Genomic DNA, 16,306 nt, shown 5'->3' with positions numbered 1-16,306 from the left:
CAGGACATCTATAAAGCTTAGATATTGCAAAATAATTAACTCAGTCCACAATAAACACAGGCACTTTACTAAAAATGCACATATAGACCTATGGTTATAATCCAAGACATTCTTCTATATATGGAGATACTAGCAAAAAGCCCTTTCTTTCACCCTCTTCCACCATTCTAGAGACTAAGTACAGAACGACATCTAGCTCCAAAAGGCAGGTTAACAAAGGTCACTCCCAGAAGACAGGACTTCCTAAAAACTAACAAAAGGACATTTGAAAAGGAATTATTTTACTACCTCTACTTTTAACAAACTTTTAGCATGAGGACTTGTTTATCCTTTGATACACACCAATGTTAATTAAAATGCACATGTAGAACAATGGTTAGATAATCTGAACGAATCTAACTCACAGCCTCTCTCAGCATACTTGCTCCTCCCCGCACCTGCCACCATCCAATGAACAGTCAGCACACTCTGCAAAACACCAAGCTGAATGACACTGTTCCCAAATGCAACCACTCCTGTGAAATAACAACAACAAAAAATACCTAATGGATATTACTTTTGTCTTCTACTTTGAACGTGTTGTGCCTTTTTAAACATCTCGAATGACTAGCTGTTTTAAATAGGACTTAAGTTTTCCACTGTAGAGACTAGATATGAAATAAGAACCCATTTGTCCAGTATGTACACAATACATAAAGTATAGCAAAGTTAAATGACATGTACATATCATGCAGGGCGACGGATTAGCTGAAATTTTCTAGTATGTACTAGCAAAGCAAAACACCTTTTGCAACTTCTTCCCTCCCACCTCCCTCAACCCAACAAGTACTGAGAGTAGTATATACTGTTCACAGAGGTGGTTTAACAATTCCACTTCTGAAGATAGTATTTCCCAATTGTTTTTAAAAGCTATTTACAAAAAGCATTATTCTAGTAGTCCTACTTTTAAACATACCATGCACTTCTAAGTATACAGAAAGACTAGATATTTCATATAAGAATTATCCAATATGTACACGGCACTGTTGAATAAAATTGCACACACATAACAATGATTAGAATCTCAGGCATCCTCTAAATATGACCATTTGGGCCTTGAACCATTCCCTCCTTACTTCCTTCCCTCTGCCTTCAATGCAGTTGACAAGTAGAGGCCATGTATAATGTTTAGAGATGGTTGAACAAATTCATATCCAGAAGTGACTTACAGAAGACAAGCTTTCCTATGAATCTCAAAACAAAGTATATGGAATGTACTGGTTTTACCAGGTACTTTCTCATGCACTGGCACCTCTTTAGATGTTGCAAAATTAGGACTCATTTGTCCATTATATACCCTATACACATAGCAAAACTAAATGCACTAAACATACAGAAAATGGTGCTGAAAATATCCAAATATAAACACTAGCATTTTACCTTTTGCAATTCTTTCCTTCCCACCTGCCCTAAAACACTGTACAAGTATGGATAGTAGTATACTGCTCAGATATGATTTACCAATTCCACTTACAGAAGAAGATATTTCCTATCCATTGTAGCAAAAATGTATTTAAAAAGCAATGTTTTACTACTTCTACATTTAACATTTAACTGGCACTTCTAAACATCTAGATAGCCTAAATATTTTAGATAAGGGGTTAATTTGTCTACTACATATATAGTAGTCTTGAATAAACTGCACACATATAAGGATAGTTATAGTTTGAAAAGGCTTTCAAACTATAAACATTCTGGACTAGAACTCTTTCCTCCCCCATCAACTCAATAATGCTCAAATTTTCCGAAGACAGTATTTCCTAGGAATCGTAAAACAAAATTTATACAATATATTAGTCTACAAACTCTACTTTTGTCATACATAGGCAACCTCTTTAACATCTAGAAGGACTAGATGTTATAAATTAGGACTTGGTTGTACTTTATATCAGGGGTTCCGAAACCCCAGGCCAGATGGGTACTGGTCTGTGGCCTGTTAGGAAATGGGCCCACAGCAGCAGTGAGGGGGCAGTACCACCCGAGTGCCACCTCCTGTCAGAACAGCAGCGGTATTAGAATCTCATAGGAGCAAAAACCCTATTGTGAACTGCGCATGTGAAGGATCTGGGTTACATCTCCTTATGAGAATCCAACGCATGCCTGATGATCTGAGGCGGAACAGTATCATCCCAAAACCATCCCCCTTGCCCCATTCATGGAAAAATTGCCTTCCACAAAGCCAGTTCACTGGGCCAAAAAGGTTGGGGACCACTGCTTTATACACAGTATAAACACAGACAAGTAAAACAACACTCACAGACATAAGGGACAATGGTTACTCTTGCCTCACTATGGGCACATGGGCACAGAGCTCTTTCCACCTCCACCTCCCCCCTCCTCCCCTGAAACACAATGTTGTATTACTGAAGAGGCGGTTTGGCCAGTCCCCACTAAAAACATTTCGTATGAATATCAACAAAAAGATATTCACAAAATGTGTTATTTTACTACCTGCACTTTTAACACATATCAGGCACTTCAGAACATCTAGAAGAAAACCCAGACATTTCCAAAATAAAGTTTAAAAATGTACTTAATATTGCCAACCATGTATACAGTAGTGAGGAATAAAATATACACACAAAGCAATGGTTAAAATAAGAAAATGTCTCCTAAATATGATCATTCTGGCACGGAGCCTTCTCCTCCTTCTCAGGTCTTCCACCCCAAGTCCTCTTACCCACTGAACAAATGTGGACATGTCATCCCAATGTCACTTGCAGAGGTGGTCTCACAAATCCATTTCAAAAAGTCATTCCAGAAGACATTTTCTATGATTTTTTTAAGAAGTGAGCATTTGTGGCCGGGCGCGGTGGCTCACGCCTGTAATCCCAGCACTGTGGGAGGCCGAGACGGGCGGATCACAAGGTCAGGAGATCGAGACCATCCTGGCTAACACGGTGAAACCCCGTCTCTACTAAAAATGCAAAAAATTAGCCGGGCGTGGCGGCGAGCGCTTGTAGTTCCAGCTGCTTGGGAGGCTGAGGCAGGAGAATGGCGGGAATCCGGGAGGCGGAGCCTGCAGTGAGCCGGGATCGCGCCACTGCACTCCAGCCTGGGCCACAGAGCGAGACTCCGTCTCAAAAAAAAAAAAAAAAAAAAAAAAAGAAGTGAGCATTTGCAAGATGTGTGATTTATGACTCTTTTATCATAATTTAGCAAAACCTCTTTACATCTAGAAGGGCTAGATGTAGCAAGTGTTCTTTTAAAAGTTTGGGGAGGTCAGTTGAGAGCAGTTTTTCCTATTACATACACAGGTCTTCTACACACGGCCAGTACATCTTTCCAAAGACCAGTGGGGCCCTTCCACTGGCCCAAATGTGGCTTATCATCCTACCGTTTCTCTTCTGATATGAAGGTATGGTAGATAGGAGATCAACCCCACCTGGTGGATTCTAGCAGTTTCATCGGTCAGGGCTCTGCTCACCTTCTGGACCACTAAGGCCTTGCTTGGTCTATTGTCATCAAGAATGAGGCAGGCCTCACCCAACTGGGACAGAGTGGTCACCCCAGGCCTCGGTCCTGCAGGGTTCTAGGCCTACAGAGGTGGCAGAGTCGGGTCTATCTGCAGACCTGCCTTCCAGGCCTTACCCCACAGCGCTCTCCAAGGTGTTCTCACAGCTGCCAGGCTTCCCACCCTACACACCAGCACCACCCAAAGGGGCTGCATCCTGAAGGCTTCGTCTAGGCCAGGCAGGGTTAGGCCAGGAGTCCCAGCAGCCAGCTGGGTCTGGGCTGACCAGAGGCGGCTGCCTGATGGTCAAAGAGGTGGAGTGGAGAGAGGGGTCCTCCTCTGCATCAAGGCCTGGGCTCTGCTGGTGCACAGCCATGGCAAGGGCTCCAGGTGCCTGCAGGGCAGAGGTTCGCTTGTCCTTGGACCTCAGCTTTCCTGGGAGGGCCATGGGGGAAGTGGCCATGCTCCGATTCTCACCAAGCTCTCTGCAGGAACTCCAGAGTGGCTTCTTTTTTTTTTTTTTTTTTTTTTCGGGGAGACAAGGTCTCGCTCTGTTGTTCAGGCTGGAGTGCAATGGCATGATCATAGCTCACTGTAACCTCAAATTCCTGGCCTCAAGCGATCCTCCCACCTCAGCTTCCCAAGAAGATGGGACTACAGGCATGCACCACCACCCCCAGCAAATTTTTGTGTTTTTTGTAGAGATGAGGTCTCCCTACGTTGCCCAAGCTGGTCTCGAACTCCTGACCTCAGGTAATCCACCCATGTTGGCCTTCCAAAGTGTTGGGATTACAGGCATGAGCCACAGCACTCAGCCTCATAGCAGCTTCTTATTACTTTGTTTGATTAAAAGAACAAAGCACTTTGTAGTTTAAAACCATATGAATATATAATCTGTTACCTTTAATGTGTAAACAAAAATAAAATCCCAAGCGCCCCCAACAGACTGACTGGATCCCCGTGTAGCCAAGTGAATTCCAGAAAGAAAAACTAAAAGAGAAACTAAATTGCAAATTCTAAATGCTCCCTCCCTTTTGGAGTTTAGGCACAACTAACCAGTACATTAAAATAGACATCAGAGACTGCCCTAACAGACTCGTTGTGGCAATAAGATACCAAATTCCAGCCTGACTCTGGTACAGCATCACATGACAGATAGCAGACTCTGAAGGAAATAAAAATACTTTACCCCAAAATATATTTCTTTGACATATTTTGAAATGGCCCTGTAAAGCTGTCTTTTGTGGGGTAAATTTGCATCTATAGGGACACTCTTACCCCTTCCAGGTCTTTCCCAGATCAAGGAGAGATAAGTGAGAATCTGATATTTTTAAGGGTTGAAAAGAGAGGCTTTGAGCCAGACACATGGCTCACGCCTGTAATCCCAGCACTTTGGGCGGCTGAGGCAGGTGGATCACAAGAGGTCAGGAGTTCAAGACCAGTCTGGCCAATATGGTGAAACCCCATCTCTACTAAAAATACAAAACATTAGCTGGGCATTGTAGTACATGCCTATAGCCCCAGCTACTTGGGAGGCTGAGGTGGGAGAAATCACCTAAACCCAGGAGGCAGAAGTTGCAGTGAGCTGAGATTGAGCCACTGCACTCCAGCCTGGGCAACAGAATAAGACTCCATCTCAAAAAAAAAAAAAAAAAAAAGAAGAGAGAGACCTTTCTTTTTTGGTCATCAAGTGGTTATTAGACATGAATTTTAAATTGTTAATGTTTAAAATGTAGCCAATTCTTATATCTCTAGAAAATTCTTAAAAGAACACTTTTTCCTAATACTCACATACAAAATGCATCTGTCCTGCTTCACTCACTTTCCTACCCTAGCTGGTTAAATAGACTCAAAATTTAAACCTGTCTTAACACTCATCCAAAAAAACACAATTGGAAAGATGACTACACCCCACCACCACCACCAACAAATTACCAATTAAAATTTAAAATGTTGAGATTTATTTTACCCAATGTTTTAAAGAATCTAAATCATAAAATCCTATGATTTTTTTTAAAAAAGGCTTATCAACTGTTACTTCACATCTTCTATCTAATAGAAAAGTCCACCCAAAGGTATCACACATGAATTTTTATAAGTAGTAAATAATTACAGAGACTAAAAATAACCTTGAAACTTAGACCAAGGCTAACTGCCGATTTCTACCCTGTTTTCAGGCTCAAGAATCCTAAAACTAATTCTAAATTGTGAAATTGGAGTCTGTCCCCAGCCAGAGTAGCAGACTTAATGCACCATTAATCTGTTCTGCTCTCAGCCGCTCATTGAAACAGTCACAGTCATTCGATTTTTAGGGAAAAGACAGTACTGCAAAAGTACATTCCAGAGGTCTTTCCATAAAAACCATCCTGTGTGCTCCATCTGCATGTGCAATCTGCTTGTGTATTTTCAGCCAGCTTGCACGGGCAGATTAATGCGTACAATTAGAAAGCAACCTCACAGGCATTCGATAAACTGCCTTCATTATTACACTCAGGAGAGTCCCTTTGGATGTCAATAAAAGCCTAGTTTTCTGCCTGTTAGCTAAATAATTGACAACACTAAAAATAATCAGAAGCAAATGAACGAAGTCAAGAACAAGGTGTTAAGAAAGAGCACATTAAGATTCTCATGGTGGTGCCCCAGGTTGCTATCATGAGCTTTTTCTCCAGCAACTTGGATTTACAATCCGCTCAAGTCCATGGTTGCCCTCTCTACAGAAAACAATACCATTTCTGGTCTGCTGTGCGAATCACACATTGCAGCATGGTGAAGCTAGCAAAGTACTGACTGGTTTGAAAGAATTTCTTATGTACGTTTCTATTTTGTGTTCCTTCGTTTGACAGTTTCAGGAGAAACTAATTTGGGAGGTGGGGGTAGGCAGTCTGGTTGGTCTGGCAAAACCTTTGTGATGTTAAAAATCCAAAGAGCTGGCTGGACGCGTGGTGGCTCACACTTGTAATCCCAGCTCTTTGGGAGGCCAAGGCAAGTGGATCACTGTAGGTCAGGAGTTTGAGACTACCCTGGCCAACGTGGTGAAACCCCGTCTCTACTAAAAATACAAAAATTCACCAGGTGTGGTGGCATATGCCTGTAATCCCAGCTACTTGGGAGGCTAAGGCAGGAGAATCGCTTGAATCCGGGAGGCGGAGGTTGCCATGAGCCGAGATTGAGCCATTGCACTCCAGGCCGAGCAACAGAGCAAGACTCTGTCTCAAAAAAAAAAAAAAAAAAAAAAAAAAATCCAAAGAACTTTCCTAGACTTTCTTTTCCACCATAAACTGATTCTAAGAAGGTATGACAAAGACTTGTCATATAGAGGATCCATCTTTTCTAAATCTCTTTTATATTTCTAACTATACAATTGCTGCTTATTTCATGAGCTATTGGTCTTTTAATTTCAAAAGTAATTCAAAACACAATACTCTTTCAAAGAAGAACCTCACGCACATACCTCTTCCCGTGTTTCTCAATAGGCTTTAAAAATCAATTTGAGATCCTTCTCATTTTTAGCCAACCTCTCTTTTTCCTGGTTAACTGGGACTTTTACAACAAGCAGAAGAAAGAGCAAGAGCGAAATGTGCGTGTAATTGAATTCAGCTCCACTGATAGTAGGCCGGGTGGCTGAGGGCAAATTTTTTTTTTTCTTTACAGAAAAAGGGTGATTGATCTTCTGTATTTAGTTGTTTTACTAAGACTCAAGAAGCTAGAACTATAAAAGAAAGGAGGTTGGACGCACAACTTCTAAAGTTTTTTAAAACTTCAAGAATCTCTTATCCTTTACTTTGCCATATCTAGAACTCTCCAGAGAATGAACCCATTCAACTATCTAGTCCTGTGCCCAAGGCCCCTCACTGCTAAGTAGATCTTCCCTCTTCTGATGTAAAACTAGTATGCCATAGGACAATGACATTTGTTCTCATTTGTGACTCTAGGCTACCAAAGTTGAGAGGTGAAGCCAGCTGAACTTCTGGGTCGGGTGGGGACTTGGAGAAATTTTCTGTCTTACAAGAGGATTATAAAATACACCAATCAGCACTCTGTAGCTAGGACTGTAAAACACACCAATCAGCACTCTGTGGCTAGCTAGAGGTTTGTAAAATGCTCCAATCAGTGCTCTGTAAAAACACACCAATCAGTGCTCTGTGGCTAGCTAGAGGTTTGTAAAATGCACCAATCAGCACTCTGTAAAATGGACCAATCAGCAGGACATGGGCAGGGACAAATAAGGGACTAAAAACTGGCCACCCCAGCCAGCAGTGGCAACCTGCTTAGGTCCCCTTCCACACTGTGGAAGCTTTGTTCTTCTGCTCTCCACAATAAATCTTGCTGCTGCTCACTCTCTGGGTCTGTGCCACCTTTAAGAGCTGTAACACTCACCACAAAGGTCTGCGGCTTCATTTCTGAAGTGAGTGAGTCCAAGAACCCACCGGAAGGAACCAACTTCGGACACAAAGCCACCAGTCTAGCCCCTAATCTCTCTCAACTCTTCAGGCTGAGTCTCGAAATAAATGCTCATTCATTCTCTACCCATGAGAGGAGAGGCAATGATAAATTCACAGCCTTCATCTAGTGCCTCCCTCCCACCATATCTCTGCAAGACAGACAGTTTCTCCTGGTGCTTAGCTCCTTAGCTTCCCACTAGCTCCTCACTCAAACGCCTTCCTTAGAAGAAGAGTAGAGAGAGACAGGCTAAGGATTCTGTGATGAAAATTAGAGCGAGGCTCCTTTTAGCTAAGGAGGATGACATCACTTACCAACACTTTCATCCTACCCAATCCCATCTCCCATCTATTTTCTGGCCTGGGTAGCAGAAACACAGTATCTAACTTGCTAAGGACCAAGCGGAGGGTTGAGAAACTTCTCTTCCATTCCTGCCTCTGAATCTTAAAGCAAGAAAGGGCTGCTTATGATAGAGGCAGGATAATTTTAGTGGCATGAGAAATCAGAGGATACTGTGCTTAGAGAAGGAATATGTTGGAGGATGTCACAAATACGCTCACCCCGACATGTGAGTGCTCTTAAATTCTGCAAACAAGGAACAACAATGGAGCGAGGCAGGCAGTGAATATTTCATATGAAAGTGGAGCGCCCACTACTGGTTCTGGTGGGACCAGAAATTCATGTACAGCCTCCATAAAATAAAAGTTATATGAGCCTACTCAACAAGGGCCTCTGTAAGAAGGATCGTTTCAAGTGCCTGTAATAGGCACTTTTATGTCATTTACATATTTTATGTAATTCTTGCAAATGGCCTATAAGATAGATACGATCTCTATTTAAGAAAAAAACAAAAACAAAAACAAAACGCTGACATTCAAAGAATTTTAGTGGGAGCTAGTACTTTGAACCCAGATCTGCTTGGTTCTATTTCTACCACATTTAGAATTAACGTAGGGCCAGAAATAGGATTCTTTGGGTTTTTTAATCAATGTGCAGGTAACCTGGCTACCAAGAGTTAGGACATGAGCTTACCCTTAAAGCCTACATAACAAAGTAAATTGTGTTATAAAGCACGTAGTAGTTGCCCTGTATCTATTAGCTGCTGTTGTTCACAAATCATACTGCAAATTACCTTGGTGTATGACCACCAGTGGAGAGTTTTGCCAATAACTACTAAATGATTTCTCAATTCTTGTCTAGAAAAAAATACAGGTGTATAATAGCCTTCAGTCCATTAGATAAATCCCTGGTCAGTTTAGATTCTGCTTAGGCACTTCAGTGCAAACACCCTGTTCCTTATATTGGTATCCTGGAAGTCAACATAAGCAGAAGTACCTTGGATCACCAAAGGATCAAGTCTTCCAAGTTATTTATGATGGAGAATTTCTCAAATTTAGTGTTATTGACTACTAAAGGATACTGTGGTGAGTAGACATGACTCCCACCTTACTTACACGGTGACAGAGTTCAATTACATAATTAATATAATAGCCAATAACCCAATACCAGGTGTTTTGACAAGTTACCATCACCTGAATTTAAAACCTGTATGAACAATCTGCCTATAAAGGCACAAAGTTCTGGAAACATTAACTTACTATTGTTGATGTTCTCTAAATGCTTCTCTTCTAAGGTTTTCTTGAAGTCTTTTTTTCTCCTCCAGTTTATTGCTCTGAAATTGCAAATATCAAAACATAACTTACTAAAGATGCTTTAAGCAGAGCCATGATACTAAAGTTACCCAAGGTCGAAAATCCTAAGGTTCAAGTGGCCTTGATAGTCTAATACAGTATCCTGCCAGAGGCTCCAAGATGGTATTCCCTGTCAGACCCACCGGCACTGGACTGAAAGCCAGGAGCTCCAAGTTCTTTCCATAGCTCCCCTCTCCCAACTTGATTGGTAAAATCACAGAACCAGTATTTTGCGTTTTTATTCTTTAGTTCAAATGATAGCAACATTTATATTTTAAGCAGTGCTTTCAAAATGTTTTAATGAAAACATGAAATTTCCATACCAAGTATGTTAAATTAAAATTATAATAAATGGTTAAATAGCTCATACAAAATTTATATATACACTCAAATTCTACTAAAGTATTCAGGAAAAGATTTTCAATAAGACAACCCAACTCCCTTCTGACTTAGAATCAGATACTTAAAGCTGTTGAAGGACTGAACAGCACATGTCATAAAAGAAGCCATCCACTTGAATATAGTTTTTTTTTTTTTAATTAGCTGTTTGGAGAGCCTGGAGATAAAGGGCTTCATATTTGATATTTCTGTCACCATGGCTCTGGCATATTTTAATCCAATTTAAATAACCCAGGAACGTTTGCTTTTTGCTCACCATGACACACTGTCATTTTTTAACTTGCTATGACCTATGAAAAACAAGTAAAATTCCTAGACAACAAATTTAATGGGGAGTTGAAACACATTCTACTATCCAGGAGGATCATGAAGTTTTAAATGAATCCAAGAGAGACAGTAAGCAGCTGGGTTTACTTTAATAAAAAATTGGATTTGCCCAGAAGAGGACCTGTGAAAGGAGAATAATGGAAATCATCACTTTCAAGCCCAAACTTAAGTCTGGTTCCATCTTTCAAAGAGAGGAAAAAACTGCTTGTATTGTTCATTTCCATGAAAGTCTTCATTCACTTAAAACTAATTACTAGTCCCATTTTGAAAGGCAAAATGGATGATTTCAGTTTCAGAAAAAAACTAAAGGAAATTTACTACAGTCAAAGAGAATCAATTATAAAGCAAGCAACTGGATTATTAATGAAACACAGAATTCTAGGAGGCAAACTAATGGAAAATTATAAAACCAAATAAACATGATTCTAGTCTAGGAAAAAATCCTGACTCATGGGCACAAAAGTGTTCCATTGTGATGAGTTCCCTGCCCTCCAGGGTGGGGACTGGGGGGGGTTGTGGTGGATCTCAAAGAGTGAAAGACAGCAAACAAGCAGTAAGTGTTGATTAAACCAGTATTCAGAAAGCTACTCAGAGAACAGTGAGAAAGCCACAAAAACAGCTAGAGACAAAAGGCTGGATTCCTTCAGCGAGGTCAGAAGTTAAGACCACTGGTTTTAACCTTTTCACTAATAGATTCCAACTCACAAACAGTCACATAGTAGCTAAATTTTATCCAACAAAAGTCTACTTATGGCAGGGCGCAGTGCCTCATGCCTATAATCCCAGCAATTTGGGAGGCCAAGGTGGGCAGATCACCTGAGGTCAGGAGTTTGAGACCAGTCTGGCCAACATGGTGAAACCTCATCTCTGCTAAAAATATAAAAATTAGCCAGTCGTAGTGGCAGGCACCCGTAATCCAAGCTACTCGGGAGGCTGAGGTAGGAGAATCGCTTGAACCGGGGAGATGGAGGTTGCAGTGAGCCAAGATCACGCCATTGCACTCCAGCCTAGGCAACAAGAGCAAAACTTCATCTCAAAAAACAAAAAACAAAAAAGGTCGGGCATGGTGGCTCATGCCTGTAATCCCAGCACTTTGGGAGGCCGAGGCGGGCGGATCATGAGGTCAGGAGATCGAGACCATCCTGGCTAACACGGTGAAACCCCGTCTCTAGTAAAAATACAAAAAACTAGCCGGGTGTGGTGGTGGGCGCCTGTAGTCCCAGCTACTCAGGAGGTGCCTGTAGTCCCAGCTACTCAGGAGGCTGAGGCAGGAGAATGGCATGAACCCAGGTGGCGGAGCTTGCAGTGAGCCGAGACAGTGCCACTGCACTCCAGTCTGGGTGACAGAGCAAGAGTCCATCTCAAAAAAAAAAAAGGGTGTGTTTACGCCTCAGAAGTTAATAGTTGATGGAGAAGTATTTTGGGGGGAAAAAAGTAGTAGTAGTAGTAGTATTTCTGGAGTAGTTGAAAAATTATATTCAATCCCTATTCATATCAAATGCCTGTTACATGCTTGGTACCATGTTAGATGCTGGGAATACAGCTACGAACAGAGCAGTGTCCATTCTGGAAAACGTTACAGCCTCGCTGGGGACACAGACAGGAAAGCAATGATGGCAGCGTGCTAAATACGTTAGGGGAGAGCAGTTTGCAAATAACATAGTAAGAATGTAGAAAAAGCACTTAAGTGGATTGTCAGGAAATGCTTTCAAAAGTTCCACAGTCACTCAATGGCTACTTAGTGTTAGACTCCATCCTGAGTACAAGAGCCAAGAAGTTGAATAACACTGGGAATACGGTTTCTAACTTCAGGTAAGCTGCATGTTATGAGGGTGCTTCCTTCTATGGAGAGTGGACTCACAGCTTTCTTCATATTCCCCAAAAAGCTGATGACTAAATAAAAGGATAAATACCATGGATCTAATGAGAGATAGAAACTCTAAATGCGACCCAATCTTAAGCAAGAGTGTTTCAGGAGGAGGAGAAGGTAGGAACAGGGTTACTACACTCCATTATATGGGTTGTTCAGGCCAGGGGGTCCCAGCAGGTGGCAGGGGGGTAGGAAAGGAAAGATAGAGCCACTGTTCACCTCACCAAGATTTGTACTGCAGCATGTGGCTGCTTTAGTACAGAGGAGGTATGTTTTTGTGTGTCTCACAAAGACACTATCTATCACAAGTCTGAGCACCCACAGAACTGACTGCCTGAATGGAGAATTGGTCTCTAATTTGCACAAAGGCAACCATGGGCTGGTAGTAACCCAGGATAGGAAAGGGGCGTTCCCAGAACTTACATTTTTAATGTACACAGGCACAAGAGAATATGTCAGCTCAAGGAAACCCAAGAAACTCGTGGATAAATTGAACAATGTGTATGGAGAGAGGAGTAGAAGATAAGGTTGAGAAAGTAAGAAGGAATAATTATATAGGAATGTATGTGCTAAGTAAAGGAGTGTGGACTTAATGAAACCCAACAGTAAGCCATTATATTAAGCAGGAAAGGAAGTGGCTCACTCTTATAACAACATGGAGGTTAAACTGCAGCAAGGGCCACAGATACACGAGAACCCCTGGGGTGATTCTCACAGTAATCTAGGCCTTAAATTATGAGCCCCAAGTTAAGTCAGCAGGTATAGGGGAGAGAGAAGAAAGGACAGTCTTGAGAAAAACTTAAGGGACAGAAATAATAGGAAGTATGCCGATATGGATATGGGATGAGTAAGAAAAGGAGGAAGAGTCTAAGATTACTATCCTTTAAGAGCATCAGAATGAACTTATGAGTTCAATTTTGAATTTATTGGATTTGAGGTATACTTGTGAAATATTTAGGGAGAACTATCAAGCATGCGGTAAAATATATGGTTCCGGAATTTAGAAATATGGTCTGGCCTGAAGATATGGACTGCAGAAATCAGCACAAACAATAACTAAATCCTTAAATGTGGAATTTTTCACCTAAGGAGAGGGGGCCTAGGCCCAGCAGTATCAGAGGAAACCAAGGGATGGGATCTGGTAAGCATCAAGAGTGGAAAAACGAGAAGAAAAGGATCCCAGGGACGTTCAGGAGGGTGAAATTTGAAGGACAGAGTACTTATAATCATTAACATTAAACTTTAATTTTATTTATGTATTTATTTATTTGAGACAGAGTCTTGCTCTGTCATCCAGGCTACAGTGCAGTGGTGCCATCTGGGCTCACTGCAATCTCCGCCTCCCAGGTTCAAGTGATTCTCATGCCTCAGCCTCCTGAATAATTGGGATTACAGGTACGTACCACCACACCTGGCTAATATATGTGTTTTTGTAGAGATGGGGTCTCGCCATGTTTCCCAGGCTGGTCTTGAACTCCTGGGATCAAGTAATTGGCCTGCCTTGGCCTCCCAAAGTGCTGGGATTGCAGGCATGAGTCACTGCACCCAGTCTTAATATTTAGTTTTACACAAAGCAAAAATAAGTGAGGAATTTAAGAATCTTTCCTGGGTTCTTTTGTTTCTTTCTTTTTAAGAGCTGGGGTTTCACCATGTTGCCCAGGCTGGTCTCAAAGTCCTGGGCTCAAGCAATCCTTCCTTCTTGGCCTCCCAGTATCCTGGGATTACAGGCATGAACCACTCCACCCAGCTGGGTTTTTCAATTAAGAACACCATTGGTGATCTTAGTTAGATTAGAACCAGAGAAGCATTAGAAAGAAAAGCCAAACTCAGCCTACCAACAAATGAGGAATCGGAGAAGGAAAGGAATCAGAGAAGGTAAATTCTTAAGCTAGCTGAGCCATGTATCCCCTGGGGAACTTTTTTTTTTTTAAATAGAGATTCTTTGGTTCAGGTGATTGTTAGAGAGTCAGTCCACAGAGTGACATTTGGGAACCAAATGTGGTAGAGGAGTCTTTGAAGAAGTTTGAACCATAATGCTTGGGACAGAGGAGTTGAAAGCAGACCACAATACAGAAAATTTGTTTTTACTGTGAGAGATTTGAGTAAGATTAAATCCTAAGAAAGAAAAACAAAAACAAAACAAACAACAAAACCAGAAAGTGAGAGGAGAAAGGAGCATAACCGATGAAGAAGCAAGGTCCCTAGGGAGATAGGAGGGACGATGACATGGTAAGCACAGGTGGAAGAATCCACGGTACCAATGAAGAAAGGGACCTTCTGATGCCTCCTGAGATAGGATGGGGGTATGTGCAGCAAAGGGAGAGTAAGAAAAGAGAAAAATAAAGATACCTAAGGCCAGTGACCTTTATTTCCTATGAAGTAAGAGACAAGGTCACATGCTGCAAATGAAAGAAGAGTATAAGAAGAATATAGGCCGGGCGCGGTGGCTCAGGCCGGGCGCGGTGGCTCAAGCCTGTAATCCCAGCACTTTGGGAGGCCGAGACGGGCGGATCACGAGGTCAGGAGATCGAGACCATCCTGGCTAACATGGTGAAACCCTGTCTCTACTAAAAATACAAAAAAAAAAACTAGCCGGGCGACGTGGCGGGCACCTACAGTCCCAGCTACTCAGGAGGCTGAGGCAGGAGAATGGCGTGAACTCGGGAGGCGGAGCTTGCAGTGAGCTGAGATCCGGCCACTGCACTCCAGCCTGGGTGGCAGAGCCAAACTCCGTCTCAAAAAAAAAAAAAAAGAAGAAGAAGAATATAAAGCCAGCAAGAATCTTGGTAATTGGGGTTGGTCCCCAGTTACAATGCAAAGAAAAAAAAATGCTGGGCATTGGGCATTGTGAAAGACCCAGCTGAGATGAAATCTCAGAAATGCGGTGTGGCAAAAGAAAAAACAAAAGTCACATACGTTTTTCTCTCCAGCAAACTCATTCATGTGGGTTTAGTAGAAATGAAATAATTGAACCCATCCAATTCATGCATAAAAATAATAATACTCTCTGTGCCTCCCTTCCAAGAGGCTGATATAATAGATTCCAATGAGATAGTGTTAAAGCACTTCTTTACATTTATAATTAGGTTAGGGAAACTTTACTGAGTGCTCACCAAGTGCTAGGTATCGTACTAAGATTTGCACATATTACATCCTCTAGTCCTGCCAGTCTCATTATTACATTATTATACCCACTTTACAAATAAGGTAAGTGAAGCACAGAGAAGCTATCAGCCTACACTCTTAGTACCACATCTTTATTTCAGAGATATCAACATTACAACATTATGGAGTTAATTAGTGAGATCCTATTACATTTCAATGACCAAAGGTTTAATGCCTCCACCAATTCATCTACAAAGAAATGCATGATGTAGGAACCACATTTCTTGGAAACACTGATGTTCCCTGAAAGTTTTCAGAAATGGAAATGTTTCCCAGTTTATATAAACAACATTGAAATAATTTCCTCAATGTTGAGTTTACCCCTAAAATTGTTCTTAAAATGGTAGCCCTTACTACTTGCTTCCTAGAAATAAGAAAGCAACAAGTGTAATTCCTTAACATGTACCTGTATGCATCTCTGCATCTAATATGCAGAACTTATTTTCTACCAGTTAGTTCCTACTTCACCATATAGCATTAAAACTAACTGTGCTTCTCAGTGTCTGCATAAAACACCGTGACTTCCAGTGCTTCAAATGACTTTGGCAGCCATAGCTTACTGGAAAGAGCAAGGAAAGGTGTTGCAAGTCACTCAGATCATTAGCTGGTTTCCTGAATTCTCTGAGGTTATGATACCAAGAGGTTGGCGAATCAAATGAAGTACAGTTGGGCCTCCTTATCTATGAGTTCCATATCTGCTGACTCAACCAACTTCAGATGGAAAATATTCAGGGGACGAGTATTAGATGGTTGCATCTATACTGAACATGTAACACTATTTTCTTGTGATTATTCCCTAAACAATACAGTATAACAACTATTTACACAGCATTTATATCATATTAGGTATTATAAATAATCTAGAGATGATTTAAAGTATACAGAAGAATGTACATAGGCTATTATAAATACTACTCCATT

At 41.4% G+C, this 16,306-nt stretch overlaps 1 protein-coding gene across 1 annotated transcript in view; it reads right to left on the bottom strand.

The window, feature by feature from the left end:
• EPSTI1 (epithelial stromal interaction 1) overlaps positions 1-16,306 on the bottom strand; it is a 109,603-nt gene that overhangs the window by 63,432 nt on the left and 29,865 nt on the right. The window contains exon 6 of the mRNA XM_010368069.2: positions 9,532-9,605. Coding sequence (XP_010366371.1) covers positions 9,532-9,605 — 74 coding nt within the window. The remainder of the gene's footprint in view (positions 1-9,531; positions 9,606-16,306) is intronic.

This window comes from Rhinopithecus roxellana, chromosome 18, assembly GCF_007565055.1.
Source record: "Rhinopithecus roxellana isolate Shanxi Qingling chromosome 18, ASM756505v1, whole genome shotgun sequence".
NCBI classification, from domain to species: Eukaryota; Metazoa; Chordata; class Mammalia; order Primates; family Cercopithecidae; genus Rhinopithecus; species Rhinopithecus roxellana.
Note: the sequence above shows the minus strand (reverse complement) of the source record. Positions and strands in the feature narration are given on the sequence as shown.